The sequence below is a fragment of the Microcaecilia unicolor genome, chromosome 2, assembly GCF_901765095.1.
Source record: "Microcaecilia unicolor chromosome 2, aMicUni1.1, whole genome shotgun sequence".
Classification (NCBI taxonomy): Eukaryota; Metazoa; Chordata; class Amphibia; order Gymnophiona; family Siphonopidae; genus Microcaecilia; species Microcaecilia unicolor.
This window is the reverse complement of record NC_044032.1, coordinates 212,326,261-212,352,980: the sequence shown is the minus strand read 5'-3', so window position 1 is coordinate 212,352,980 and position 26,720 is coordinate 212,326,261. Positions and strand designations below refer to the sequence as shown.

The 26,720-nt window shown below is 44.3% G+C and overlaps 1 protein-coding gene across 1 annotated transcript in view; it reads right to left on the bottom strand.

Annotated features, from left to right (window-relative positions):
* Nucleotides 1–314: 314 nt before the first annotated feature.
* GKAP1 (G kinase anchoring protein 1) overlaps nucleotides 315–26,720 on the bottom strand; it is a 282,106-nt gene continuing 255,700 nt past the window's right edge. Inside the window, exons 12-13 of the mRNA XM_030193693.1 lie at nucleotides 23,832–23,950; nucleotides 315–641 (exon numbers count right to left, since the gene is read on the bottom strand). Of these exons, the coding sequence (XP_030049553.1) occupies nucleotides 23,858–23,950 (93 nt within the window). The 3' untranslated portion in view covers nucleotides 315–641; nucleotides 23,832–23,857. The remainder of the gene's footprint in view (nucleotides 642–23,831; nucleotides 23,951–26,720) is intronic.

Genomic DNA, 26,720 nt, shown 5'->3' with positions numbered 1-26,720 from the left:
GCGGCCCAACCAGGGGTTTCACTGGACTTTCATCGCCTGCCACTGTATCCGGAAACCTCCTTCCCCCAGCTGTTTGTCTCCCAACTCCAACTCCTCCGCTGCGACTCCCTTGTAGCTTGGAACTCCCCTCGGCGCTGAGCCTTCCAGCCCCATGGTGCCCGCCTACCTCAGCGGCACCTGAGGCAACGTTCCAGCTCAGGCCCGGCTCACCACATCCCAGACCCAGCTCACCACATATTTTTATTTCTAAACATTTTGTTTAACCTAACAGGTTACATTACAAAGTTTACAAAAAAGGTAAAAGCATATGCAAATGGAAGAATAACCTTTATTGAATGATGAAAAACTACAAAGTATGTAATTTTTAACAAACATCATGCTTTGATTTCTATAGAAACATTAGAGCTCTACTTTTCACCTTTAAACTATTTTTAGCACCAACAAAAGTTAAGAATTTTATTTAAACTAGTATTATTTTAAACTGTAAGAAAATCTGCATAGATCAGCACCAATGCAGCATTAAGTATATACATTTTTGCAAAATGCTGAAGAACTAGAATTTTTTTTTTTTTTGCTTGTAGCAAAACAGTTGATCACCTGCCATGGTCTAATTCTGAGTTTCTTCTTCCTTTTTTACCTCCCTGTAGACAAATATAACAAGAAAACCATTATGAAACTTCTTTCCTCTGCTACCTTCCCGTATCTTGTTACTATTGTGTGTTATAAACAGAGAAATAATTACCATTTTCTTCTAGTAGTGCATACTACATCCTGTGATATATACATTTTCTGTTTCATCAGCTGACATCACAACAAAATCATGTGCATTTATTAATGGCTGAACATAAAAACCTTTAGAAAACGTAACCAAAGTTTGAAAAATTTCTCCACGACTTACAGTTAGCATGTGGAGGGGGTTCAACAATTTATTGTTTTGAGGGAGTCAGGCAGCAGTAACATGGCAAGTGGATTTCTTTCCTTCAAGCACACACTCCAAGCTCCAACCTTATGCAGAACTCTCCATACTTCTTCAACCCTGTCTCATCCAGGTGCAGACCTCTTCTTGTTTTGAGTTCTTCCTCCAGTACCCCCCCCCCCCCAATCCATTATTCTTCCCTGATATCTATCCTCCCAAAATATTCAAATGATGGAATTATAGACTCAAAACTTTATGTAACAAATATTATTCAAAAGTGCTATACTTGAAGAGATTAAATGAGTGAGGGTATTAATATATTAAGTGTTAAGACATGGTGTAATAAATATCACAAAAAATATTTAGAGGGTTTTTATGACCAATGATGGTGGTAACCGTACGAGGTTCTTTCATACTGTGAGGCTCTTCTATAGTCTCCATACAGGAGATGAGAGCCACTGCGGTCTTTTCCCTCTTGATAAAATGTCATATAATATGAAATATATTTATTTTTTTATTTATTGGGATTTATTAACCACCTTTATGAAGAGATTCACCCAAGGCAGTGTACAGCAGGTACAGTTTAACATAAAACTTACAATAGTAAAATAACCAAGAATAAACACAAATACAATAAATGAGGGTAAACCTGAAAAGAGTAAGTTGAAACCTAATAATAGAACTACTGTGAAACAGTATCAAAAATATACACATTTAACACACTGGAATTCAAATACCAGAAATATAATACAATGTTAGCATAATACTAATAATTTTTTAAACAATTCTATGGCTAACCATACTGAACACAAACGCTCCATACTGTTTTTAACTACAGCTGTAATCGTATAACAATACTGCAATTTTTCCTGTTAATTGTAAGCAACATTGAATCAAAACTTGTTTTTGGATAACTGTGGGATATAAGAATGAATAAATAAATACTGCATCATAAGCAGCACCTGGTGTTTTTTTTGTTACGTTTGTACCCCGTGCTTTCCCACTCATGGCAGGCTCAATGCGGCTTAAATATTATATACAGGTACTTATTTGTACCCGGGGCAATGGAGGGTTAACTGACTTGCCCAGAGTCACAAGGAGCTGCCTGTGCCGGAAGTGGGAATCAAACTCAGTTCCCCAGGACCAAAGTCCACCACCCTAACCACTAGGCCACTCCACCACACACCTAAGGAATGACACAAGTAGTTTTGTTAAAATATTGGGACTATGGGGTTTTGATCACAAATCCATTAGTTTACCTAGGCCATAACGATTAATCGTGAATATTTAATTTTATCATGGCTACTGAATGACCCCTCCACACTAGTACTACTGTCAGTATGGGGTGGTGGTTTTAATCTTTGGCCAAATGGCAAATATGCATATTATATAGCGAATATTCTCTTAAATTATAGCTCTTTTGAATAATATCTATCCTCCCAAGCCATGATCAGGGTTAAAATTCTGCTTTCCTCTGGGGCATTAATCAGGACAGTCCACTGCCTCTTCCTCGCGCACACCTATTGAAACCCCTACATTGGGGAACTAACCAAACTTTAACGCAAAGAGCACAAAAAATACCTACTGTGTACACATCCTTACACCCCCATCCAACCTTACAAGAAATAAACTGTCCCTCCCAAACCCAACAATCACGCTCCACATGCATACACACACATAAAAAAAGGAAGTTTATTTTCTTGTCTTTGCAATATGCATTACAATGTCAACAGTCAGTAACATTAGGCTATGATTGAAGTATCAGCATATCAGGCAAGTCCGCTTAGCAAGAGCAAAGCAAATCCCACCGTCATTTTAAGCGTTTTTCCAGTCACATGAGTTCCAACCAGCACCGTGTTCCATTGATGATCCGAGTCCAGGTGAACTCAGACTCGGCATTTCCGCTTGCAGTTGATATCCACAGCCCGTCAAGTTTTTTAAGAAGGCCTGAGCTACCTCGGGTATATCATAGAATTGAGGCCTGCCCTCTGTAAAAATCTTAAGTTGGGCAGGATATAACAAAGCAAACTGCATGTGTCGACGATGTAGTTCAGCACAAACAGGGGCATACGCCCGTCTCAAACCCGAGACCCGAGTAGAAAAGTCCTGAAAGCATAAAACCCTTTTGTTGTCATAGGAGAGGGGGCCCTTCGCTCTAATGGCTCTCAGAATTTCAGTTTTATGTACAAAGTTCAGGATCTTGAATATGACCACCCGTGGAGGGCCCAACCGATGTGCCCGCTCTATACGGAGCAGGCCCACTGCCGACTGCAACCGCAAGGTAGAAACCAGCGAAGACTACAAAAATTGCCTCAACTCCTCTTCTGCAATACTCTCAGGGAGGCTGACCAAGCGCAGATTTCCCCTCCAAGAGCGATTCTCAATGTCGTCTACCTTGTCTTCCAGTGAACGAATTCTGTCTTGTAATGTAGTGTTCAGGGTAGAGAGTTGCTGCACTCGGTCCTCTAAGTCAGAGACGCGCTGACAGTGTGTAGAAAATTCATCTTTTAAAAATTCCAGTTTCCCGTCCACAGTATCCAACTTGTTTGCCACCTCCTGTAAGCGTTTATCCAACGAGTCCACAATAGCCTTCTTCACTTCAAATACAACTTCAGCCACCCATGCAGGGCTTACAGAGGAGCTACTGGAGTCCTCTCCCGCCGACATCTTGGAATCGCTGGCTTGCGCTTTCTCTTTCTCCCCACGTTGTGTCTTGGTAGACACGACTGCAGCTAGGAATATGTCGCTTTCCACTACCTTGCGGGTTTCCTCAAGCCTGTGCCACAAAATTACTGGTTCAGGCACCGATATTAGGCTCATGGAGGGTGCGTTTTCGCGATCCGGGCCCGGGAGCTCTCCCACCTGTACCCGCTCTCCTAGCACGGCATCACGTCGGCAGCCTGTCTTCTTAACTGCAATTAAAAATATTCAGATTGTGACCATCAGCTCAGGAACAGTATATATACACTCCTTCCATTGCTAGACACTTTGTTTAAATCAGACGGGCTTTTGTGTGGTGACTCTACAGTATGTAGATAAATCCTGAAAAAGGACACTTAAAACCTATACAGAAAACTTACCACACTGTAACAACCCTATATAAATATTACACTGAGTCCTAGAGCACCAAATTTACCAAACCATAACAGCCCTAAACCATCTATGAAAAGACAGCACTGTAAATATTTCACTGGGCCCTAGAACATCAATATACCTGCTACTGGGAAACTGAAACTGGAAGAAGCTGGACTGTTACAGATTCCTACACAGACACTACATGCCTGTTGGAGGACATCAACAGATGCTCATCTGATACAGAATAGGGACCCTCAAAAAAAATAAAAATAAAAATAAAAAGCATGCAGACAAAAGCTGAAATGGAGACCACCCTCCTTCACACCCGGCCCAAAAAAGCCAGCCTTTATAAGCAGTACAATACTAGTAAAAGAGAAACAGAAATGTATTTTCTCCTGTTACTTTGCAAAATGAAAACAGAAAAGAAAATATACATTTCACAAAGTAGGCACATCTTTTTTACCTTTGTTGTCTGGGCTTTTTATTTCTACAATTAGGCTGGTCCCAGTTTCTTTTCCACTTTCCATGTGTCAGTCTTCTAAATTCTTTTCTGGGTTGGCCTCTCCATTTCTTCTCTCTCCTCGTCTTCTTCCTCTACATCTGTTTGGCACTGATCTTTCGTTTTATGTCCCCCCCCCCCCCCCCGCTTTTCTCTTCTCTGCATTTGTCCATCCATTTGATTTTACTCTCATTATCCCTTTGTCTCACCTGGTCCTTAGTCTCCTTTTCACTTTTCATCTACCTACTGCTTTTCCCATCTCCCTCCCATTGCCCCCTCTGTCTCTCTCTCCTTTTCCAGTCTCCTATCCCCCTCCTCAAATTTCACCCACATCCGTACTCTCCCATTCCCATCCTCTGTTCTCATTCTCCTAGCACTCATCTACCCTTCACTGCCTTTAATCCCCTTCACCAGCCCCATCTCTCCTTCCTTCCCTTGTCTCTAAGCCATTCTTCTATCTTTTACCATATACCCCATGTCCTACTGCCTCTTCCACCATCTTTTTAACCCCATTTCCACCCTCACACAATCCCTTCAGAGACCCATCCCCTTCCTCCATACCCCTCTCAAATACCCCCATCCCTTGTCATTGTCTCTTATCCTCTCCAGTCCTCCAGGTCATTCCCCCCAAACTTCATCCCTAATACACCCTCATTCAATCACCAAGTCATCTTCTGATCTGCCCCCCCCCCCTTTTACCCTCGTCCCATCCATCTTCTGAACTGTTCCCCTTTTCTCCTAGTCCCATCCATCTTCTGCTTTCCAATGTCTCCTGTCCATTTGACATTTCTTCTTCATGTCTACCATCATTCCCTCTGTTCTTATCTGTCATGTCCAGCACCTCCCCTCTATGTTCTTGTCCCTATTTCCCTCATGTTCAGTATCTGCCCTCTGTATCATCATCCCTACCCTGTCCAGTTTCTCCTGTCCCCCTCTCTTCCCTTTCTTCTGTACTCCTCCCCCCCAGCTGGCACTTCCACTCTCCCCCCCCATGGTACCGAATCTCTCTCTCTCCAACATATTTCCTACTCTCCTCCCAACCCATCTCATCTTTCTCTTTTCTCTGTCGTCAACCTCTCCCATCCCAGCATCTCTCCCTTTCTCCCCATGGGCTCAGCTTCTCTTCCCCTCTCTTCATCCAAGCTCTCTCTTTCATGTTCCCCCTTCTCCCTCCCTGTGGTCTAGTGACATCTTTCTTCCTACCTCCTATGCGATGTGGCATCTCTTTTACCTTCCCTCCCCTTCCAGCATTCCCCCACCTGTCCCCATATCTCCCCTTTCCAGCATTATCCCTTGTATCCCCATCTCCCTCCCTTTCCAATATTAGCCCGTGTCACCATTTTCCCTCCCTTTCAAGCATAATCCCTCTCCCCCGGTTTCCCATTTTCCCAGCACTGTTCCCCCCATGTCCCCACCTCCTTCCCTTTCCAGCATAACTCCCCATGTCTCTATCGTCCTCCTTTTCCAGCATTGTCTCCGTATCTCTATCTTCCATCCTTTTCCAGTAGTGTCCCTCTGTGTACCTATCTCCCCCTTTTCCAATACCTCCTTCAACTCCCCCATCCAGTACCTCCTTATTCCTTCAACCCACATCCCTGAGTCCAGCAGCAGCACTTCTGTTCTCCCTCTCCCCGACCATCAAACCTCTTTCGTTTAGCGGCCCCTGCAGTGTATAACATGTTGCTGACTGAGCTGGCGTCAGATCCTTCCCTCTGTGTATCCCACCCCTCTGACACAATTTCCTATTTCCACAAAAGCAGTGTTGCACTTGGAGAGGGTGGGGTGCCATTTGGGTGGGGAGGGTCAATACTGCAAATTAAAAAAACAAACAAACCCCAGACTGACAACAGCTGGCATCGGTGTAGGTGCTGTTTTCTTTAAAATCCATTCGGGGGAGCGACTGCTCCCCTTAAGCCCCCAAGCTATCCTCTGGGGTGGATAGGGAAGAAGAGAAGAGATGCTGGATGGAGGGAAACAAAAGTTTCTGAGGAGCAGGGGGTGGATAAGGAAGATGAGAGAAAAGATGCTGGATGGAAGGTGAGGAGAGAGAAAGGGAGATGCTGGATGGAGGAGAGGAAGGCAACAGAAGATGCTGAAGGGTAGGGGGTGGATAGAGAAGAGACACTACATGGAAAAGGGGACATGCTGGATTGAGCGGTAGAGGCAACACATGATGCTAGGGGTGGCTATGGAAGAGGACAGACTAGATAGAAGGGGCAAGAGGGGGAGATGCCTGGATGGAAGGGGGGATATGCTAGATGGAGGGGGTGGTGGGCAACGGAGGATGCCAAGGGGAGATGGCTAGGGAAGAAAAGAGAAGAGTTGCTGGATTGAAGGGGGAGGGGATAGAGAGGGGAGATGCTGGATGAAAGGGGAAAGGAGTGATATGCTGGATGAATAGGCAGCAGAATAGGGTGAGCCAGAGAGGACCATGGCCCCATCAATATTTTGCCCAGCACAGTATCAGCAATTGGAGAGCTTGGGGTAGGGCTGGAGATAGGTTTGTTTGGCCAAGGTTAGAGAAAGAGATGGAAAGCTGTAGAGGAAAACTATATGGTAAAAATGGAAAAAAATCAGGACAGCCAGAAAAATAAATGGAAGAAAACTGAAAGGAAAAGATCAGTGTGGGAGATGAATGCACTGGAGGAAGTGAAGATAGGAGGAAAAAGGAAAACGACAAATGGATAGGAGGGGTGAGCATGACCCTTACTGCCTGGGGGGGGGGGCAATATCACTGTCTGCCCCTGCCCCAGCAATAGTGTCCGCTCCAGTCCTCTCCTTCCAAGGGAGTTAGCTTACAGACAGCAGCAGCAGCAGCCTTAAGTGTGAGTTCAAAGGGCTGAGCTATAGCTCTTTCTCCTATTTCTCTTTGCTTGTTCCAGAAAAAGACATTTTTGCTGCAGCTGAACCCTGCGAGTTCACACTCTGTGCTTTCTGTAAGCTTGTTCCCTTACAGCTACAGACAGCACAATCTCCACAATGTCCAGAGAGCCAGTAGCTGGATTCTGATGTTGGGGCTTGGAGACGGGTGGCTTAGGTCCAGAAAACTGTGTTTTGGGTCACTGAAGGGAAGTCACCAAAAAAGTTACAATTTTTTTTGGGCAATGTCAGGATATCAAACCCTATTTTTACAACCCAAGGAAAGCACCTAATTGCCTCTAAAATAAATCCCTAAAATTTCAAACACATACTTAGGATTATAAACCCTAAATATAAAGTACAACCAAAGCTTAAATGCAACAAGTTTCAGCTGTCTCATACTTCCGTAGTAGTTGAATCACCAATGAAGGTGCAGAGAATCTTTTTTTTTTTTTAATACACCACCTGGCGAGGATCCCAGACTGTTGGACCATCTTGAAAAAAAGATTTCATCTGCAAGAACTGCAGCTTATCAGTTCTACATGGTTCAATATATGTACACCATCTTCTGAAGAGTGGAAGGGTTTTTATCTAGCTTCTCTCCTCAATCACAGACTGAATCGGCAGCTATTCTTTCCGAGGCACTTTAACAACCGGCTTCCAAAATGTGAGCTCGGGTTACTTAGGTTCCCTCTCGGCGTTGTTGTCCTTTTCCTCCCGTGGCTTGTGCTGTGCATCTTCTCTCCCCAGTCCCCACTGCCTGTCCCCCCCACAGTACCTCTCTGGCTCTGTGCATCTTCTCTTCCCAGTCTCCACTGCCTCCCCCCCCCCACAGTACCTCTCTGGCTCTGTGCTCTTTCTTTGCCCCCCCCCCCCCCACACCTTCTTTTTGCATGACTAAATTATTTTAAAGCAGTGCTGGCACACATCAACAGGAACAGGCTGCTTCAGCCAATCCCGGGGGCCCTTCCTTCAGCCCTTGGGGGCGGGACAGGCTGAAGGTAGGCATCTGGGATTGGCTGAAGCAGCCTGCTCTTGCCAAAGAGTGCCAGCACTGCTTTAAAAAATTAAACACGGCAGAACAAAAAGATGCAAGGAGGTGCAAGTAAGTTGATCTATCCACGCTGTCGTTCTTTATTGTTGATAGGCATTTTTATTTTATCTCACACTTAAACATTTTAAACATGCCGGCTTGTGCAGCCTAGGGATGTACACAGAGGAAAGTATTAGTTTCATTGGTTAGAGTACTAATTTGTCCCAAATTCTAAATCATTGTGTCATTAGAAGAAGCTGGTTATAGGGACTCCCTGTATTCATGCAGAGATGTTTTCACCTAGTAAAGGGCCACTAAAACAGACATCACGTTATGAGAATCAGGTACTTAACAATCAGACTTACTATTTGTAAGTACAATTTAAAAAAAAATTAGGTTGAAACCTAGGAGCCTTTAAATATCTTTTTTTCCTGTGCCTACATCAAAAGAAAAAGATAGCATGTGGGAACTTGCTGCTTTTGTTTTGTGAATTGCAGTGATATATTATAAAAATGCACTTGCCTTTTCTATTACTACTATTTCAAATACAGATATTGAATAATGAGGGAAGGGCTTCTCTCATGCACAAGTTCTGTCCAAAGTCAGTCTAAATGTGCCAACATTGTCCAGTTTGCACACTATTAGTCGCCAAGTTCATACAAAGTTAATTATGTTCAATGGAAAATAAATCTGTTGGCTCAGGCTGCTTGCTTTGTGAATATTCTATCACTGTTTTATTATTGCTACTAATACATATTAAGGGCATTTGCTTTAAACTTTTGTTTTAATTCATTTATCCAGTCCTTACATACATATGGTTGTGCTTTTTTAAGCACCCAAAGGTGAATCCTAAGGGTGGTTAAATAATTAGGTATAAACTATGTTTCTGACTTTACTTGTTTTGGACTGCTTTGGGTCCTCCTGATCTGTACATCTGCTGTCTGAAATGTTGGAAGATGGAAATGAGAAAATAATAATTAAGTTTTAGATGTATTATGTATATGTCAGTTTTTGAATGTGCGTCTGCCAGAACTGGGTTTAGATATGGCTGGAGCCCACAAGAAAAACCTCATTCATTGGCCATCAATCTCTAGAATAGCTGTGGTAAATCTCCAGCTTTGAGAAGGGCCACCCTTGGTATTTCCGAACTCCTTTACCTTTGCTGCCATGGATACCAAGTCCCACCAGCCAAATAAATGGATTGCCACTGCTCATTTCTGGCTCTGAGCAGAATGCCAGGACTTCTTATGCAAGTATGCATGAGAATTCCTGGCATGGGAGGAAGTGACATCATCACCCAAGATGGCAGCTTGAACTTAAGAGTTTTTCCAGCGATATTTTTTCATCCACCATTATCCCATGCAATAGGTGTAATTAGTTTTCAATTGTGCACAACCAGATAGATCTCACTTTACTGTGTCGTAAAACATCGGAATGTCGCTCTCTCAGTGAACAAATCTTAAGGATTTTGCTTATTCTCCACAACAGCAACAAACAGCAGGGGGTAACCAAGATGGCACCGGCTGGTGAAGTGGCGCCGCTCCTCCAGCTTTCGCAGTGCTTGAAAACCGAACAGGATTTGGTTGACAAACCAGCAGAAGAGGGGATTTCATATAAGGTTAAAACCATGAAGCTTGGAAGGTGTTGCTGGAAGGTAGCCTAGTGAAAGACCACATCTTGAGAGCCCTGGTAACAAGTAATTCATCAAGTAATGAATTCCAGCCAGGGGAAAGAGACTAAAAAGTCAATCATCTCTAATGTTTTTTTCTGAGGCTTAACTGGGACACTTAGCTAAGGAAAACTGCACAGAATCCAACTGGACTAAAATGGAATGGACATTTATATTAAACTGACAGTGAATCTCATTCAAAAATGCTAATGTGGAGGGAAGGACTTAATATTGACCCAATGTTTTGGGTAAGGAGAATGATATATCTGGAATTTAGAGTGCTGGTGTGGGCTCAGTGGCTACAATTGCTTTGTTAGGATAGAAGTTCTTAAGCATCATAAGAACATAATAGCCATACTGGGTCAGACCAATGGTCCATCTAGCCCAGTATCCTGCTTCCAACAGTGGCCAATCTAGGTCACAAGTATCTGGCAGAAACCCAAATAGAAGCAACACTCCATGATACCGATTCCAGGGCAAACAGTGGCTTCCCCATGTCTATTTCAATAGCAGACTATAGACCTTTCTTCCAGGAACTTGTCCAAACCTTTTAAAAACCCAGATATGCTAAATGCTGTTAGCGTATCCTCTGGCAATGAGTGCCAGAGCTTAGCTATTCTTTGAATGAAAAAAATATTTCTTCCTATTTATTTTAGAAGTATTTCCATGTAATTTAATTGAATGTCCACTGATCTCTGTACTTTTTGAAAGAGTGAAAAAAAAATCGATTCACTTTTACCAGTTCTATACCACTCAGGATTTTGTAGACCTCAATCATATTCCCCACTCAGCTGTCTCTTCTCCAAGCTGAAGAGCCCTAACCTATTTAGCCTTTCCGCAAACGAGAGGAGTTCCAATCCCTTTATCATTTTGGATGCTCTTCTTTGAACCTTTACTAACTCCGCTATATCTTTTTTGAGATATGGTGACCAGAATTGAACGCAATACTCAAGGTGAGGCTGCATCATGGTGTGATATAGAGGCATAATATTCTTGATCTTATTTACTATCCCATTCCTTTTGGCTGCCACTGCACACTAGGCAGAATATTTTAGTGTCTACAATGACACCTAGACCTTTTTCTCGGGTGCTGACTCCTAAGGTGGACCCTAGCATCAGGTAAGGTAAAATTATGTATAATCATACCTGATAATTTTCTTTCCATTAATCATAGCTGATCAATCCATAGACTGGTGGGTTGTGTCCATCTACCAGCAGGTGGAGATAGAGAGCAAACTTTTGCCTCCCTATATGTGGTCATGTGCTGCCGGAAACTCCTCAGTATGTCGATATCAAAGCTCCATCCGCAGGACTCAGCACTTAGAGAATTACACCCACGAAGGGACACTCTGCCCAGCTCACCACCGCCGAAACGGGGGAGGGGAATTAACCCAGCTCATCCCCACACAAGTGGGGGAGGGGAATCCGTCCAGCTCATCCCCGCGGAGCGGGGGAGGGACACCACCCCGCCGATGCGGGGGGATCTGGCTTATCCTGCAACCGCAACCGCGGGAGGAGCTGACTGACCCTAACACCGCCGAAGCGGGAGGGGTACAAAGCTGCCCTACAGCCGCACGAAGCGGGAGGGAGTGCCGGCAGAATTTATGTCTCAATCCAGCCCCGTAAAACGGAGGGGAGAGGAATGCAGCAGCTCACTGTAACACAAACTCGTCTCAACTCTTGAAGAATCCAAGTGAAAGAAGAACTTGAACACGAAGTCCTCCTGAAGTAACTGAAGGCTAAACTTGAACCTAAAATTCAACCAGAATATAAACAGTACAGATATCTGGGAGGGGCTATGGATTGATCAGCTATGATTAATGGAAAGAAAATTATCAGGTATGATTATACATAATTTTACCTTCCATATCATCAAGCTGATCAATCCATAGACTGGTGGGATGTACCGAAGCAGTACTCACCCAGGGCGGGACATAGAAATCCCTGACCTCAACACTGAAGCTCCAAACCGGGCCTCCGCCCGTGCAGCCACAGTCAAACGGTAATGCTTGGAGAATGTATGAGCCGAAGCCCACGTTGCCGCCTTGCATATCTCTTCCAAGGAGACGGATCCGGCCTCTGCCATCGAGGCCGCCTGAGCTCTCGTGGAGTGAGCCTCATAAGCCGCTGCAATGGCTTCCTTGACCCATCTTGCCACTGTAGGCTTAGCAGCCTGCAGACCCTTACGAGGACCTGCAAACAGGACAAACAGATGATCCGATTTCCGGAAATCATTGGTCACTTCCAAGTATCTGATGATGACTCGTCTCACATCCAGATATTCAAGAGCGGAGTACTCCTCTGGGTAGTCCTCCCTACGAAAGGAAGGGAGACAGAGCTGCTGATTCACATGGAAGCGAGAACCAATCTTGGGCAGGAAGGAAGGCACTGTGCGAATAGTCACTCCTGCCTCAGTGAACTGCAGAAAAGGCTCTCGACATGAGAGCGCCTGGAGCTCGGAAACTCTTCTGGCTGAAGTGATAGCCACCAAAAAGACTGCTTTCAACGTCAGGTCTTTCAGAGATGCCCTCGACAAGGGTTCCAAAGGCGGCTTCTGCAATGCTCTTAGCACCAGGTTGAGATTCCACGCAGGCACCACTGAGTGCAGAGGAGGGCGCAGGTGATTAACTCCCTTGAGAAAGCGCACCACATCTGGCTGCGAAGCCAGGGAAGCACCCTTCAGGCGGCCCCTGAAGCAAGCCAGAGCCGCTACCTGGACTTTAAGGGAACTGAGCGACAGGCCTTTCTCCAGACCTTCTTGCAGGAACGCCAACACTGAAGAAATTGGAGCAGTGAAGGGAGAAAGTGAGCCTGCTTCACACCATGCTGCAAAGATACGCCAAACCCTGGCGTAAGCAGTAGAAGTAGAGCGCTTCCTCGCTCTCAGCATAGTGGCGATGACCTTGTCTGAGAAGCCCTTCTTCCTCAGACGCTGCCGCTCAATAGCCAGGCCGTAAGACCAAAGGGAGAGGGATCCTCCATCACCACGGGACCCTGATGTAACAGGCCCTGCTCCACTGACAGCCGCAGAGGATCGTCGACTGAGAGCCTGAACAAGTCCGCATACCAGGGACGTCTGGGCCAATCCGGACCCACCAGGATTACCCTGCCGGGATGCTTTGCCACCCGGTCTAGCACCCTGCCCAACATGGGCCAGGGCGGGAACACATAGAGGAGCTCTTGTGTCGGCCACTGTTGGAGAAGAGCATCTACTCCCAGGGATCGAGGGTCCCGTCCTCTGCTGAAAAAGCGCGGCACTTGGCAATTGGCCGATGACGCCATCAGATCTAGGCTCGGCTGGCCCCAGCGCTTCGTGATGTCCAAGAACGCCTGAGCAGATAGTTGCCACTCTCCGGGCTCCAAGGTATGGCGACTGAGAAAGTCCGCCTTGACATTCATGACTCCGGCAATGTGGGCCGCTGAAAGCTGCTCCAGGTTCACCTCCTCCCACTGGCAAAGACTCATAGCCTCCTTGGCTAGAGGGGCGCTCTTGGTACCTCCCTGGCGGTTGATATAGGCCACAGCCGTGGCATTGTCCGACAGGACCCGTACAGGCTTCAACACCAGTACCGGGATGAACTCCAATAACACCAACCGAATGGCTCCGAGTTCCAGGAGGTTAATAGACCACTTGCCTCTGCAGGAGACTAGAGCCCCTGCGCTGTCCTTCCCAAGCAGTGGGCTCCCCAGCCCATCAAAGAGGCGTCTGTCGTGACGACAATCCACTCTGGGGTCACCAGAGGCAATCCTGCAGACAACTTGTCTGTCTGCGTCCACCAGCTCAGCGCCTTGCGCACTGCTGGGTCCACGGGAAGGCGCACAGCATAATCCTCCGACATCGGAGTCCAGCGCAGCAGCAGAGATAGCTGTAGTGGTCTCATATGAGCCCTGGCCCAGGGCACTACTTCCATCGTGGCCGTCATAGAGCCCAACAGCTGCACGTAGTCCCAAGCCCGAATAGGAGAGGCTACTAGGAACTAGTCCACCTGAGCCTGAAGCTTGACAATCCGATTGTCTGGCAGGAACACTCTGCCCACTTGGGTGTCGAATCGAACTCCCAGATACTCCAGGGACTGAGTCGGGCGCAGCTGGCTCTTCTTCCAGTTGATGATCCATCCCAGGGAGCTCAAAAGAGCAACTACCCGGTCCATAGCTTTGCCGCACTCTGCATAAGAGGGGGCTCGGATCAACCAGTCGTCCAGATAAGGATGGACTTGTACTCCTTCCTTTAGCAGGAAGGCCGCTATGACCCCCATTACTTTGGAAAAGGTCCGCGGAGCAGTAGCCAACCCGAAAGGGAGGGCTCTGAACTGGAAGTGTCGTCTCAGGACTGTAAAACGCAGAAAGCGTTGGAGAGGAGGCCAGATGGGAATATGCAGGTACGCTTCCTTGATGTCCAAGGAAGCCAAGAACTCTCCTGCCTTCACTGCCGCTATAACAGAGCGGAGAGTCTCCATGCGAAAGTGCCTCACTTTCCAGGCCCGATTGACCCCTTTGAGGTCGAGGATAGGCCGGACAGAACCTCCTTTCTTTGGAACCACAAAGTAAATGGAGTAACGTCCCTTGCCAATCTGATTTTTTGGCACCGGAACGACCGCACCCAGGCGGATCAGGTTGTCCAAGGTCTGCTGCACTACCACAGCTTGACCGGAGACTTGCAGGGAGAGAGTACAAACCCGTCTCTTAAGGGTTGGCAGAACTCTAGCTTGTAGCCGTCTCTGATGACTTCCAGCACCCACGCGTCTGAAGTTATAGTGGTCCACTCGCCCAGAAACGAGGACAGCCGTCCTCCAATCTGCACTGGGGCGTGGACCAAGGCCCCGTCATTGGGTACGAGACCCTGGGGGAGGACCGGAGGGAGCACCTCCGGGACGGCGGTCTCTGCGAAAGGAATGCTGCTTGGGGGAGAAATTCCTCTTGAAGGAAGAGGGGGCAGAGGAACCCGACTTGCCCGGGCGGTACCGACGGGCTTCCTGCAACCGTCCTCTGGAGGTACCGGGACGAGTACTAACCCGAGCCCTGACCTCTGGTAATTTCTTGCCCTTAGACGTGCCGAGATCGGTCACGATTTTGTCCAGCTCGACCCCAAAGAGCAGCTTGCCTTTAAAAGGCAATCTAGCCAGGCGGGATTTAGAGGCGTGGTCAGCAGACCAATGTTTCAGCCAAAGCCACCGCCGCGCAGAGACTGTCTGAGCCATGCCTTTAGCTGAGGCTCTCCAGACATCATACAGCAAGTCTGCCAAATAGGCTAAGCCCGATTCCAGGGCCGGCCAATCAGCCCTCAAGGAATGATCCGAGGGGGAAGCCCGCTGCACCATAGTCCGGCACGCCCTGGCCACATAGGAGCCGCAAACTGAGGCCTGCAAACTTAAAGCAGCTGCCTCAAAGGACGACCTTAAGGCCGCCTCCAATCTTCTGTCTTGGGCGTCCTTTAGGGCCGTGCCACCTTCCACCGGCAACGCCGTTTTCTTAGTCACCGCAGTGATTAAAGAATCCACGGTAGGCCACAGATAGGCCTCACGTTCACTCACAGCCAAAGGATAGAGGCGGGACATAGCCCTAGCCACTTTAAGGCTCGTTTCCGGGACATCCCATTGAGCCGCAATTAAGGTGTGCATGGCATCATGCACGTGGAAGGTTCTAGGCGGGCGCTTCGTCCCCAGCATAATGGCAGAGCCAACAGGGGCTGAGGGAGAGACGTCCTCCGGAGAGGAAATCTTCAAAGTGTCCATGGCCTGTAACAACAGGTTGGGCAAATCCTCTGGGCTAAAAAGCCGCGCTGCAGAGGGGTCATCCGCTCCATCCGAGCGGGGATCTATCTCCTCCAAGGAATCCGCAAAGGATCGTTGGGAGACCTCAGACACGCTGCCCTCATCTACATCGGGGGAGACAAAAGTCCTCCAAGGCCTGGAAATCAACCCGAGGGCGTTTACCTCTGGGAACCTCAACCTCTTTATCAGAAGAGGGAGCAGGGGCAGCGTTTTGCATGAGGAAAGCCTGATGCAGCAGCAAAACAAACTCGGGGGAGAAACCCCCCAGACTGTGCACTTCCGCAGCCTGGGCAACAGCCCTAGACGCACTCTCAACCGGCGCTCGCAATAGCGGGGGAGAGACATGCTGCGCATCCAAAATGGCGTCCGGCGCGAAACTCCGTGAAGGAGCCGCGCGGGAAGAACGGCGCTTAACTTTAGCCGCTTTTGTGCCGTCGCCCAAATTAAGGGCGTTCATGGCATTAATGTCTCCAACCTCAAGGGCGGCCCACGAAGAAGCCGTCCGAGCCGCGTGGCCGGCCAAGATGGCGGAGGCGAGGAGCGGGGGATGGGCGTTTATGGCGGGAAAAAACCGCCACGCCGGAGGAACGACCGGGACATTCATCGGTCACTAAACTATCACCCATCAAGGGCGAATCAGGTTGTAAAACCCCCGCATCCCCTCTAGAAGCGCTCCAGCGATCCGGGGAGCGACCCTTTGCGCCCTCGCCCTCCGACGCCATTGCCACGAGGAGAAGAATCGGGGAACCCCCTGCCCGCTATAAAAAGGTAAAATTACCTGCTTGCCGCTCCGAGCTGTAACGAACTGGTGTCCCAGTGAGTAGCTGCAATGAACGTTTAAAGAAACGTCGAATTAAACGCCTTTAAAGACGTTTAAAATTTTTTTTTTTTTTTTTTTTAAACGGAGCCAGCGGGAGGGGGGAGAAAAGGAGGGACCTGGCACCACCAGGTTTGCACTTGCTCAAAAGAGCCCTCAACCCCAGGCCTCAACAAAACCTAAAAATTAGGCTTGGAGGCCTAGCCAGAGCTGCTGCTGTGTGTGACCACCACCTGCTGAGATAGAGAACATACTGAGGAGTTTCCGGCAGCACATGACCACATATAGGGAGGCAAAAGTTTGCTCTCTATCTCCACCTGCTGGTAGATGGACACAACCCACCAGTCTATGGATTGATCAGCTTGATGATATGGAACTATGATTTGGATTATTCTTCCCAATGTGCATCACTTTGCATTTGTCCATATTAAACTTAATCTGCCATTTGATGCCCAGTCTTCCAAATTTCCTAAGGTCTTTGCGCAATTTTTCACAGTCCTTATGTGTTTTGACAACTCTGAATAGGTTTGTGTCATCTGCAAATTTAATCACCTCACTTGTCATTCTGGTTTCCATATCATTTCTAAATATGTTAAAAAGCACTGGTCCAGAGATCCTTTCAGCACTTCACTATTCACCCTCCTCTACTGAGAAAAATGGCAATTTAACCCTACCCTTTGTTTTCTGGCCAATAACCAATTCCTAATCCACAAAAGAACACTGAGAACACTGCCTTCTATCCCACAACTTTTTAATTTTCTCAGGAATGTCTCATGAGGAACTTGTCAAAAGCTTTCTGAAAATCTAAAGCTCTCCTTTATCCACATGTTTATTCACTCATTCAAAGAAATGAAGCAAATTGTTGAGGCAAGACTTCTCTTGGCTGAACCCATACTGACTGTCTCATTAAATCATGTTTATTTAGTCCAGGTGATTTATCACTCTTTAACTTGTCGATTTGGCTCAGTATGTCTTCCAGGGTTAATTGAGATTTCTGAAAACAACACAGAGAGGGTTCTAAGGCATAGAACACAGTCTAAAACCACAAAAAAAGTGCCAAGAACCTTCAATAATTGGGCTAAAGATCTTTATTTGCACAGCGTAGATCAGTCACACAAAGACCCGACATGGAATGTGTTTCGGCGTGAAGTGGCTGCCTCAGGGGTCTACATCAAAAATGATAGAAATACATGTTACATAGTCAATAAATAAACAAAATTTAAAAAATGAAGTTGATAAAATAATGAAATATAATAAAATTAAAAAAACTATATAAAAACGAATACACAGATGAAAAATACATAACAAAACTGACATTGAAACACACTTCATACAATATGTAGACAAATATATTAATATCCCAAACATATCGAAATAAATGATTGTAAATAACCAATAGTTGAAAACCATTAACATTTTTAAATACAATGTGTATGATTAAAATACATTAATATATATTTAAAGTAATGAGTTAGTTACATGTGTGGTGAAACAGAGAGATGAACCACAGAACTGAAATACAACAACCACATAACCATAGTGTACGAATAATGAATGTGAATTTAAAAGATGAAAAATAAGGCTCAACGTGAGTCTTTGAAAATTCTCAGATTAAGATTGCCCTCCAAGGGCACAGGAAAGAAATCCGTATGTTTAAATGAATGTGAAATAGATGCCCTAAGCACACATTAAAAAAGAATCAAATAAATATTAAAGATGTAAGAATTCAGCAACAACATGCAACATGTGATATCAAAACTAGGCTATATATAGAGTTAAAAACAAAAAAACATGTAGTCATTACTACAAATGAATCTTTATGCATTCTGTGATCCATAAATGATGTAAAAGACAAAATCAGATTGCGAGAAAATCCGAGTACAACAAAATCCAACAAAACATTACTTATGATTAAACCTGATGTGATCTTAGATCGCTCCAAAATAGAAAACACCATAACCACAACATACCTAATCCCTAAAATGTGCGGTAACACTACCCAGCACCATACTGAATGACAAACATTAACGCGAATGCAGACTACCATCGCTATAGCGTTAAAATAATATAATGCCTGTGTGAATGACTAAGACATACTATATTAAAAAATGTTTACAATTATAATAAGGCACACCGTTGATGCACTGGAAACTCAGCATTTTCCTCATTAAATTAAGTTGCTTAAAATACCATTCTTTGGGTGAAGATTTCATATAACAATGATAATCAAATTAACGTTCTGTAATAAGAAATTTTGTTACCGCCAAAATAAACTGAAGCCACATAAAATATTAGCCATTCTTAGTACTGTTAATAGAAACATCAAAGGAGAAGGTCAATACTTTAAACTCAGAAATAAATGAAAGGATTGATAAACTTAAGATTTAGGATATAGGTTTTGATACACATATGGCTTCTGTTCAATATAAAATAGGTAACTTTAGGAGGGAGATTAAACATAATAAGTATGAAAAAGTTAAATGTGATGATGATTACTACAAAAAGGGAAATATTTACCCCTGGGCAGTTCCAAAAACACAGATCAAAACGGTCGGAAGACTAGTTTCAGAAGTGAGTTGATATCTGAAACTATACACAAACAGAAGAGGAAGCTTTCAGAATTACTACTGAAAGGGCATGCAAAAGAATAAGAAATGACTCAGAGGAGTTATTCATATCTCCTTGCTCAACCCCAAGACACGATTCTACACTCATCAATAGAAGAGATGATGACAGGTCCAATGATCATTTTTTAAATTAGATTTGGGAAATGAACAGCAGAACCAGGAAGCCCAGGAGAGACTACAACATGATGAACAGAATGGAATTCCAGGAGAGAGGACGAGGAAGAGGCAGACCATGGAGAATAAACAGTTACCAACGATGGAACAATAATCCAGTGACATGCCGATAATTAATCTATCTGACATAACTTTGTCAGATATACAGTCACGTCTTAAATTTATTCCATCAGATGTTTATGACTCACTGCAAACCAGAATTGACGTCTTTTGATTTGAAAGAAAACTTCAAATTACACAGTTTTCAGAAAGAGCAGTATCCTAAGACGATAACTGTATTGTGAAAAAGAAATCGTGTTGGATCCCCCCTGGCCCCACGGGCCCACTTACAGCCGCTTTTCATAAATGTGTGATGAGAGACGTCACACAATTTGAGAACAAAAAGAAGAGAAGATATTATAATATTTCCAGAGATGAAAAGGAAGCATTGATGTTCCTCAAAAACAAGACAGATATTACTATCAAACCAGCAGATAAAGGAGGAGACATCATTATTTTAAATACAAGAGTTTATGTGGATGAAGTTCAATTACAATTGTCAGATAACACTTTTTACTAATTACTAGAAGAGGATCCGACTGAAGAACAAAGTAAATTTTTGAATTAATTTTGGATTCACATCTGGTTTCTTGACCCCTAAAGAAAAGGAGTTCCTCATGGTCGAACATCCTGTGATGCCAACAATATATATGTTACCTAAAGTCCACAAATCGCTTGCTCGGCCCCCTAGAAGACCTAGGAGCTCATTTTCAAAGCACTTAGACTTACTAAGTTCCATAGGTTACTATGGAATTTTGTAAGTCTAAGTGCTTTGAAAATATGCCTCCTATTGTCTCAGCTATTGGTTCATTATTAGAACTTTTGTCTGTGTTTGTAGATGCTTTTCTCAGACCATTTATCCCTCATGTTAAATCACATGTAAGCGATGCATCTTATGTCATTACATTATTACATGAATTTGATGGTGATACTAGTAACATCATTTTTGTCACTTTTGATACTGAAGGGCTCTATACCAACATACCTCAGGATGAGGTATTGATTATTTTGACTAACATTTTGAATAATCGTACAAACCATCTCATAGTTCCAACTTCTTTTATCATCCAAGTGGCGATGCTTGAACTGAAAGAACATTTCTTTTGTTTCAAAGGCAGATATTACAAACAAAGGGGACTGCTATGGGAGCAACCATGGCTCCAGACATTGTGATCATCTGTTGCACATTTTGAAAAAGAATTTTTGGAGACTCATCCATTCCAAGAAGAAATAAGACTTTGGAAACAATATATCAATGATATTTTGATATTTTGGAGGAGGAGCACTGAAAGATTAAATCATTTTTCATGAACAGCTTAATACATTGGACAAGAATCTTAAATTCACAATGCATTACCATCAAGACACCACTCCATTTTTGGCTATTTGTATAAAGAAGAGTGATTATGGATTTGCGACTACAATCTATAAAAAGCCAACAGACAAAAATCATTTTTTACAATTTGACAGTTTTCACAACAGATGTCTTAAGGAAAACCTTTCATAGTCTGAATTTTTACGTTTGAGAAGACTGTTGTAATTTTGAAGAATTCGAAACACAGTCTCAACCTATGATGAAAAGGTTTAAAGACAGGGGAGTGTATTAATAAAGGTCTAGAAAAGGCAAAAGCTGCAGGTAGAGATGCATTACTGGAGCTACTTACAGACAGAATATCACTAGATATTTTACGTAGTTTGAGGTTTTCTAATCTAATATAATAAAACGCACCGTGAACGTTCTAATGAGGACAACGTTCTGTGAAGCCCTGAAGCCCTGAAGCCATGCCCTGAAGCCATCTGACGTCACTGAAGCTGTAGGGTTCGTGGATTCGTGGTGTGAAGCCTTCAAGCCAGCCAGCCGTCTCTGCCCCGCCCTCGCGAAAAAAACAAACAAATCGGGAAGCGAAACGTCAGGGAAGGAGGCGGCGCTCCCGACGTCTAGCCTTCCCTTCGCTGTGTTCCGCCTTCAAAATAAGGCGGAACACAGCGAAGGGAAAGCTAGACGTCGGGAGCGCCGCCTCCTTCCCTGACGCTTCGCTGCACGAACCGCCACGGAGGTAAGTTAAAAAGAATAATAAAAAAAAAAAGAGATGCATGGATGCGAGGCATGGATGCGGAGGGGGGGGGGGGGGGAGAAGAGGGCGGGCCAGGCTGGGACATGGGAGAGAGAGTAGCATGGATGCGAGGGGGGGGGTCATGGAAGGGCGAGAGGGGACTTGCTGGAAAAGGATGAATGGAGGCGGCAGGGGACAGAGGAGCATGGATGGGTATGGATTAGGAGGACAGGGCACAGGGAGAGAGGGGAATTACTGGAAATGGATGAATGGAGGGGGCAGGGGACAGAGGAGCATGGATGGGCATGGATTGGGAGGGCAGGACTCAGGGAGAGAGGGAAATTGCTGGATAGGGAAAAATGGAGGGGCCAGGTGACAGATGAGCATGGATTGGAAGGGCAGGACTCAGGGAGAGGGGAATTGCTGGATAGGGATGAATGGAGGGGACAGATGGGCATGGATGGATATGGATTGCAGAGCAGGCCTCAGGCAGAGAGGGGAAATGCTGGATAGGGAAAAATGGAGGGGCCAGGTGACAGAGGAGCATGGATGGGCATGGATTGGAAGGGCAGGACTCAGGGAGAGGGGAATTGCTGGATAGGGATGAATGGAGGGGACAGATGGGCATGGATGGATATGGATTGCAGAGCAGGCCTCAGGCAGAGAGGGGAAATGCTGGATAGGGAAAAATGGAGGGGCCAGGTGACAGAGGAGCATGGATGGGCATGGATTGGAAGGGCAGGACTCAGGGAGAGGGGAATTGCTGGATAGGGATGAATGGAGGGGACAGATGGGCATGGATGGATATGGATTGCAGAGCAGGCCTCAGGCAGAGAGGGGAAATGCTGGATAGGGAAAAATGGAGGGGCCAGGTGACAGAGGAGCATGGATGGGCATGGATTGGAAGGGCAGAACTCAGGGAGAGGGGAATTGCTGCATAGGGATGAATGGAGGGGACAGATGGGCATGGATGGATATGGATTGCAGAGCAGGCCTCAGGCAGAGAGGGGAAATGCTAGATAGGGAAAAATGGAGGGCCCAGGTGACAGATGAGCATGGATTGGAAGGGCAGGACTCAGGGAGAGGGGAATTGCTGCATAGGGATGAATGGAGGGGACAGATGGGCATGGATGGATATGGATTGCAGGGCAGGCCTCAGGCAGAGAGGGGAAATGCTGGATAGGGATGAATGGAGGGGGCAGGTGACAGACAAACATGGATGGCCATGGATTGGGAGGGCAGGGCTCAGGGACAGAGGGGAATTGCTGGAAAAGGATGAATGGAGGGGGCAGGGGACAGATGGCCATGGATTGGGAGGGCACGGCTCACACTCTCTCTCTCATATACAATGTCTTTCTGACTCTCACTCTCACACACTCTGTCTCACACTGTATCACATTCACTCTCTATGTGCCACACAGTCACTCACACACTCGCTTGGTGTCATACACTCACTCTCACAGAGAATCTGTGTCTCACACACACTCTCTCTCTTGCCCACACACACACACTCTCTCTCACACTGTGTCTCACATACACACTTGCACACACTCTCATTCTCACACACACTCTCTCACAAACACACTCACACCCAGACTCACTCTCTCTCTCACACACTCACACTTTCACTCTGACTCTCAAACAGTCACTCTCACATACACTCTCCCAAACATACACACTCCAAGGAAAACCTTGCTAGCGCCCGTTTCATTTGTGTCAGAAACGGGCCTTTTTTACTAGTTTTAGATATAAGAAAAATTCTAATCAAGAATTGGCATACTCTGGAAGGTCATTGTTGCTTTCAAGAGAAAAAAAAGTAACCACTGTATATACTCATGGTAGGAATATTAAAGAAATTGTTGCACCATCAGCATTGCCAATTGTTAGTACACAGGACAATCAAGAGGTAGGCCACTTTTCCTGTGGACCATGTTCTTGTTTGTGCTTCTGCCCTCATCATGAAAGAATTTAAATATCCACGGACAGGTAAAATTTACGCACTTTGACATCACATGGACTGTAATACCAGACAAGCTGTATGTATTATTTGTCCCTACTCCTTACTGTATGTGGGAAAGGCTATGAGAAATATAAAAACACGTATGATAGGAGTAATATAAGAAGATGTAATGTTGCAGCCCCACTTGTCCAACACTGTGTGGACTTTTTACATTCTTTTTCAGAACATAGATTTTTTTGTATATCAAGTAGTGAAAACATCATAGTAAGGAGGTGATACCAATACCTTTCTATTATAGAAAAAACAGCGTTGAATTTTTGAGATGGATACTGTCTTACCTGCAGGTTTAAATAGTGAAATTGATCTATCGGTTTTTCTTTAGAGAACATTGTAGATGATGCTTATTTCGTCCTCCATTGTTTTCTAAGGTCTTCTGGATAGATGAGAAGGAATTAGCCTGAAAGAGAATTTCTGTTGTATTTACCATGTTTCTCTTATGAAGTTATGTTGCATTTACAATGTTTATTTATTATATGTGTTAATTTTAGTTGTATTATTTTTAAGATGTAGTTTTTATTTAACAGATACACATTTTTGTATGTTTTCAATATGTAATGATAATGATTTTTTTAATGTTCACATGTGTAATTTTGAAAATATGATTAGGAAATATAGAAGGGATTCCTTATTATTATTTTCATATGATTGCATACATATTAGCAATTGAGATATATGCTCTTAACATTATGTTGATTTAGTAACCATTTTCAAGTCTGTTCATAAACATCCTGTTCACTTATCACTTCTTAAAGTTATTGACTTGTAAATCATTTCTAATGAACCACTTATTATTTTCTTAATATTGTTAAATGTGTGGATACATAGAGTTATGTCTCTTATTTTCACACTATGGACATCCATTGGTTTATTTTGTGTAAGGATTTCAAGTTTCAAGTATCATTCACCATTCATCTCACAAACACTTAATAGTCACACTCGTTAAATTTACTGTAATAGTTTCACTTTAAACCGCAATCATTTTTTATAACAATGAGCAAACATTTTGCACCGCACTTTTAAGCGTTTTTTTCTCTTTACCTCATTTGCTATGTTGTAAAGGACACATGCAACCTGATCTTATATCACTCAGAACATCAGCATATTCACTGAACAAAGCACTAATCAATGAGATCATGCCATGTTTGTAAGTAGTGTACATCAAGCTTGAGGTCATCAGGATTAGATTTAAACTTAAGTAACATTCAAGGCGCACCATTTCTGATTCAACAGCTATGCCGCGTTTGATGTTCAGCATAGGTTTGGGTATGTCTATGATTTAGTAGCTTTGCTGTATATTGCCTTTTTAATGTTGTCCTCAAGCAGGCGCACAGGAAATAATGATATTTTAGAAGTACTAAGAATGGTTAATAATGTATGTGGCTTCACTAGCGGCTTCAGTTTATTTTGGTGGGAATGCCGTTTCTTATTACGGAACGTTAATTTGATTATCATTGTTATATGAAATCTTCATCCAAAGAATGGTATTTTAAGCAACTCCTATTCGTCTTTAATTCGATGAGGAAAATGCTGAGTTTTCAGTGCATCACCGGTGCACCTTATTGTAATTTTAAACATTTTTTTAATATAGTATGTCTTGCATTAACACAGGAAACTATATTATTTTAACGTTATAGCGATTGTAGTCTGCATTCACAATAATGTTTGTCATTCAGTATGGTGCTGCATAATGCTACCGCATATTTTAGAGATTCGGTATGTTGTGGCGGTTACAATGTTTTCTATTTTGGAGCAATCTAAGATGGTCAGATCACCCTGAAATCACATTAAGTTTAATCATAAGTATTGTTTTGTTGGTCCATGGGGCCTCTGGCTGCTCCTCAGCCTTCCTCAGGAGGCACCATATCGCAGTGGATTGGCATTATGGGATCCTGGAGGAGCAGAGGTAACAACAGGCTTTTTTCCAGGTCTAACCCCCCTTTTGCACAAGCTGTTCAGGGCACACTTACTGACTGCTATGCACAAGCCTTGGAGCTTTCCCTACCAAGCAGCAATGCAGCTAATTTGCATGCGATGTCTTTAGAGAATCGCTTGCTATTTCCACCTCGGTAATTGTTACCAGGGTGAAGATAGCAAGCAGTTGTTTTCGGAGACTTCAGTGCATCGGCCCCTGTCTCTCTGGTATGGCCTTGTCTTTCCTGAGTGCCCCTTTTGCTCCTTGATGATCTAATGGTCCCATGGATTCCCTCACAGACTTTCTGCTTCTGGGGTACCTGAAAAAGTTGTTACTGTGAATTTTTGCCTCTGTGGCAAGTTTCTCTTCATATTCTTTTAGCCTTCTTTATTAATGCTTTGTATCTAGTTTGCCAATGCTTATGTTGCTTCTTATTTTCTTCATTCAGATCCTTTTCCCATTCTTTCAAGGAAGTTCTTTTTGTTTTAATAGCCTCTCTCTCTTCACCTTTTAACCATGCTGGCTGTCATTTGCTCTTCTTTCTGCTTTTGTTAATATGTGGAATACATCTGGTCTGGGTTTCTACGATGGTATTTTTTTAAAACAACGTTCATGCTTGATTTAAAGTCCTAACATTTGCGGCTGATCCTTTTAGCTTTTTTTTAACCATTTTCCTCATTTTATTGTAGTTGCCCTTTCAAAACTTAAAATGCTGCTACAGTAGATTTCCTTAATGACTTCACTCCAGATATCAGCTCAAATTTGATCATGATATGATCACTGTTTCCCAGTGGACTCAACACCGTTACCTCTTGTACTATGCCCTGCATTTCACTAAGGAATAGATCTAAAATAGCTCCCCCTCTTGTTTGTTCTTGAACCAGTAGTTCCAAGAAGCAGTCATTTATTACACTTAGGAATTTTACCTCCCTGAGCAGGACGACACCTGAATTCAAGAAAAGTTATAGATAAATGATGGAGAAAAAAAGACCTCTGTTAAAAAAAAAAAAAAACGTGTAGCAATCTATATACATAAATTGTCAGCATCTTTCATCGGTCAAAAACACTCCATTCAAATATTCAAAAACTTCAAAATAAAGGTCCTCCAAACTGCACACAATAAATTTAACTATACAGCATATCCAGTCATATTCAATACAGTCAGCTTAGTAAACAGTCTCAAATGTGACTTATTTGAAATGACTGAAGTAAAGCTGTTCATTTGCTGCCTCAGGAGCTCTGATGTATTTCATAT